This window comes from Sorghum bicolor, chromosome 6 (assembly GCF_000003195.3).
Source record: "Sorghum bicolor cultivar BTx623 chromosome 6, Sorghum_bicolor_NCBIv3, whole genome shotgun sequence".
NCBI classification, from domain to species: Eukaryota; Viridiplantae; Streptophyta; class Magnoliopsida; order Poales; family Poaceae; genus Sorghum; species Sorghum bicolor.
In genome coordinates this window covers 394,101-398,984 of record NC_012875.2, presented here as the reverse complement: position 1 = coordinate 398,984, position 4,884 = coordinate 394,101, and the positions used below count along the sequence as shown (strand labels likewise).

At 41.6% G+C, this 4,884-nt stretch overlaps 1 protein-coding gene across 1 annotated transcript in view; it reads left to right on the top strand.

The window, feature by feature from the left end:
- LOC8080238 (fatty acid amide hydrolase) overlaps positions 466–4,884 on the top strand; it is a 14,541-nt gene continuing 10,122 nt past the window's right edge. Inside the window, exons 1-10 of the mRNA XM_002447359.2 lie at positions 466–886; positions 1,037–1,097; positions 2,143–2,333; positions 2,415–2,544; positions 2,694–2,771; positions 2,855–3,002; positions 3,503–3,615; positions 3,701–3,776; positions 4,077–4,148; positions 4,328–4,379. Of these exons, the coding sequence (XP_002447404.2) occupies positions 665–886; positions 1,037–1,097; positions 2,143–2,333; positions 2,415–2,544; positions 2,694–2,771; positions 2,855–3,002; positions 3,503–3,615; positions 3,701–3,776; positions 4,077–4,148; positions 4,328–4,379 (1,143 nt within the window). The 5' untranslated portion in view covers positions 466–664. The remainder of the gene's footprint in view (positions 887–1,036; positions 1,098–2,142; positions 2,334–2,414; positions 2,545–2,693; positions 2,772–2,854; positions 3,003–3,502; positions 3,616–3,700; positions 3,777–4,076; positions 4,149–4,327; positions 4,380–4,884) is intronic.

The window sequence follows — 4,884 nt, the reverse complement described above, 5'->3', positions numbered from 1 at the left end:
AAAAAAAATGTCGATATCAATATCAACAACTGTTGTGCAATATTTGAAGCGACAAATAATGCACCTTTTTCCGTTGCGGCGAAACACGGTTGCAGCAGAGTTTGACGAAGGAGACGTGGCCTTGTTTAGTTTTCAAAAAATTTTGCAAAATTTTTCAGATTCTCTGTCACATCGAATCTTTAGACGTATGCATAAAGTATTAAATATAGATAAAAATAAAAACTAATTGTACAGTTTGGTCGGAATTGACGAGACGAATCTTTTGAGCCTAGTTTCTATGATTGGACAATATTTGTCAAATACAAACGAAATTGCTAAAGTGCTCATTTTGCCAAATCCCAATCGCGTCGCCATCAATCTCCTGCAATGGTCTGCACGAGCTAGTATGCTCTTCTGGAAGATGATGATGATAGCAACGCGGTGGGCTTGGCGGGTACGACCGGATTTTATGTGAGGTGTACCCGCCACGCCACGCCATCATCGTCTTGCTTTGGCACTGCATTGCATCCATCCTTGTAGGTCCTGCTCTGCTGCCAGCATTGTCGTCTCCGCCCAACAACGCATTAAACCCCACCCCCCATTCAATTCCTTCGTTCTTCTTCGTTCTTGCCTCCCCTGCTGCCTCTGCCCTCTGCCTCTGCTCTGCTGCTACAGGGGCATCGGCATGGGCGGATCGAATTCCACGGGGAGGGGGTCGGGGTCCGGCCCGCGTGCCATGCCGCCGGTGGAGGAGGTGGACATCGCCGCCGTCAGGTACAAGTCGCCGACGCTGCAGGCGCCGCACCTCACCGGGTTCTCACTCAGGGCTTTCCTCTGGCTCATGGAGTCGTCCCTGCTCGGACCACTCGTCACCTCCGTCCTCAAGTCGCAGAACAACATGCCGCAGGTTTGGTGGTTCCCCCGTCCCCCCTGGCTCCGTATCCCCTTGCTCGCCTCATCGTCGACTCCTCCATCTCCATTCATTCATTCATTCCTCGTATTAATTAATTAATTAATTAATTCATCCTAGCCCTCCTCTCTACTATGATTCATTCAGATGCTGCAGCAGACGGTGATCCCCGAGCGCCCCATGTACTACCCGGAGTTCCCACCGCAGGGTAGGATTAGCATCCTCGATTTCATTTCATTTTGTTTCCTGCTGCATGTGCTTGTTGGTTCACGCCTGCTCAGATTGACGGTTGACTTTGCATTTCTTCTCACATGATTAACTTGACTTGCACATAATATATTTTCTTTTTTTTTTTTAAAAAAAAAGCTGCACATACTAGTACTGCATTCTGAACATTTAACCAAACTCCCACCATTTTGACATAATCCGCCAGTAAAGCAAGGCTACTTCCCTTGGTCCACTCCAAGAGGTTTAGGCATTTAGAATAAAACCTCTCAGCTACCTGATGTTGAACTGATGACATTGAACTTCTCTTCAAGGAGACAATCCTATTGGTATATGTTGATGTGCTAAACAAAGTTCAGATTTACACAAAAGCATAATATTGAAGTTCTACTTTTTTTTATCTAAAACGATAATTCATTGGTTTCCTGGGGTTCGGGCATCCCCTTCAGCCAAAATACCAGTAACCCAAAATGCTGCAAGTTTCAAAATGCTCTCACTAAAGTCATTTATGTGGTACACATAAAGGTAAGCAAGCCTGCAAAAGACCAATCTCAAATACATTCTTTATGTGGAGATTCTGAAAACATAAGTGTTACTGTCATTACATGATAATAACAGTGCCAGTTTCACTTCTTATCTATTTTGTTTCCTGACATCTTGGACTAGTCCGAAACTTCATTGTTGCAGCTATGATTAACTTTGTGTCTACTACATACATGATTTTATTTGACGAACTTTTTAAACATTGCAACATGAAAAATTCAGTAATGGAGGCACCCTGACCGATCCCCTGGATACTAAATCTGCACTATTTGTAAAAACGTCTCTAGTCCATTGAACACTTCCTTCTTCCACATAATCTGATGCTCCAAATCCCCTGGATGAACATTTCCATAATACAGCTTTTGCCACAATTTCTGGGTTGGTATTTTCAAAAAAAAAAAACAATTTCTGGGTTGGTCTATTCCTACAAGTGTCATACTCACTGTGTATTGTCAATTCTGGTGTTGCTGTCCCCAATTATTCAGACCCAGAGCCAGAAGTTGTGCTTGTAGATGAAGATAGGGACCCGGTGGAAAGAGTCGACGAAGCACTGCAGTGCCTTCCGCAGTATGATCCGTCAATTCGTTGGACAACCGAGGAGAATCCCCCTTTCCTTTACTGGAAGATCCGTGACTTTGCACATGCATACCGCTCGGGGATCACGACTCCTTCAGCTGTAAGTGGATTATTGACAGAATGTTGCTTGCTTGCCCTCCTGCATCTTAATTTGATGTTTTAACTCTCATCCAAGGGATAGGTTGCCGAGTATGTTATTGCAGGCGTCCAAGAGTGGAACAACAAGAAGCCCCCAATGCCAATGTTGGTCTATTTTAATGCAGACGATCTCAAGAAGCAAGCTGAGGCTTCCACAAAGAGATTTCAGCAAGGTTGGCCACAACTTAGCCACCCATGCTCCTATTTATTAATAGTTGACACTTTATGATTGTACCGATCTTCTTTTCTTTGAATTCAAATGGTTTCAAGTAGAAATTCCATTTTTAAAATCTCATCTGATATGGTTGCTACTTGTGCCCAGGAAATCCGATATCCATTTTAGATGGTGTCTTCGTTGCCATTAAGGATGACATTGACTGCTTCCCGTATCCAACAAAGGGTTAGTTTAATTGACAACTTCCATGCTTTCCCGTGTCACTGTTCAAGAACTACAATCCATATCATGTTTTCATTGGATGGCAGGTGCTACAACATTCTTTGACCAAATCCACACTGTGGAGAAAGATGCAGTGTGCGTGGCTCGGTTGCGGAAATGTGGAGTCGTCTTTATTGGGAAAGCAAACATGCATGAGCTAGGCCTTGGTGTAACTGGAAACAATCCAAATTATGGGTATGATAAATTGTTGCACAACTGCTCATCCTGTTAAAAATGTTCTCTCCTTATGTACAATGTAGTTGTTTTTTCGATTTGAAGCCAGAGGATATATGGCTACTTGTCAAGTTATACATAGATAAAGTAAATGTTCTTCCTTTTTTCTAGACATTCAGAACACAAGAGAATATGACATATCTTTTCCTATATTATCTTGATTTTCTTCAAAAAGTTGCTCAAAAAAGTGTTTCCTTATTATGTCCTGGATGCAAACTCCATGACCTTGAGTAGAGCTTAGTTAAAACTTAAAATCAGAATTTTGGAATGCACATAAATATGATATTCAGCAGTGTCATGGGTTAAAGAACCTTACTCTATAACGTCACAAAAGAAATGGGCAATCCAGAATTGCCATTTATCAGAATGATAAGATATTTTTCATCTGCTGTTTTGTTCTTCAGTTCTTCTTCTGTTATGTTTCTCACTTAATCTTCACTTTTCCTTAACTTCTCTTGCAGGACAGCAAGAAATCCACATTCGGTTGATAGATATACTGGTGGTTCTTCATCTGGTCCTGCTGCATTAGTATCATCAGGATTATGCTCAGCAGCAATTGGAACAGATGGTGGAGGTTTGTACATATAGAAGCCCGATATTAATTGTCACAGATTCTTATCCGTAGTCTGTCTCTGATTGGTACCTTTTACCTACAACAGGTTCAGTTAGAATTCCATCTGCACTTTGTGGTATTGTTGGTTTCAAGACAAATTACGGGAGGACAGATATGACTGGGTAATAAAAAGAAGTTCCATTGAATTGAATATTCACAAGAGTTATTCTTTTATCTGTCATATTAGTTATATATGGATGGGACTACCTTCCAAGATTACTAAAATAAGATGCTCTAGTCACAAGCTAGCATCCACTGCGGTCTGAAACAGCTTATACTGTTTTGTTTTGCATGGTATTGTCCAAAAATTAACTAAGCTACACTATTTTGTTGTTACACACAGTTATCTTGTATTGAATCCCATTAGAAATCCTTCAAATTCTTGCAATTTCTTGTTGTATGATTAGATATATTGTTTGCAGGGTACTTTGTGACTCTGGGACTGTTGAAGTTGCTTCTCCTCTTGCATCATCAGTTGAGGATGCTATACTAGTGTAAGCTGCTTGGCGTGCTTTATGATATCATTCATGAGATCACCTGCCCGTTTAGCTGTTTCGTTGAGAAACTTAGAAGTTTTGCCAATGATTTTTTTGTGATATACTGGGTACCATTATGTTTGACTATCATGTTGATAAAACTGGATATTTGTTAACTGAATTGTATGGCATTCCAGGTATTCTGCAATAGCAGGCTCCAGACCCATGGATAAGCTAACCCTTAGACCAGTAAGATATCACGTTCTAATATTTCCTGCCTTTTAAATACCAAGAATGCTGGTATACCTTTCATGTCCCTTGTATGCTGTCAGATTATTCTTTTTTTTTCTCGAACATGCAGGAGAGCTGCATGTCATTGTATTAATAGAAGAAAAAAGAGTCATACATAGACCCAAACACACTCACACACCCCTCCACACCTTCCCTGTTTTCTAAGGTTTAAGCAACTGTTTCTGAGTATACAACAACTGAGCGGGCTAGAAAACTAAAAGCCCCTAGCAATGAGCAAGGAAAGACCCTTTGCTCCTGCCATACACCACCAGTGGGCTTCATCCCTAGCTATACTCAGGGCTGTGTCAATGTTTGGTGCAGCCCATTGAAGACACAGTCATTCCGGTGTTTCCAAATGCTCCAGGCGCCAAGGATGATGATAGAGTTTAAGCCATTTCTTACATCCCCAGTGGTAGCTGCGTCCATCTTTTCTCACCAGTCCTCCCAAGCTGAATCATTGGGC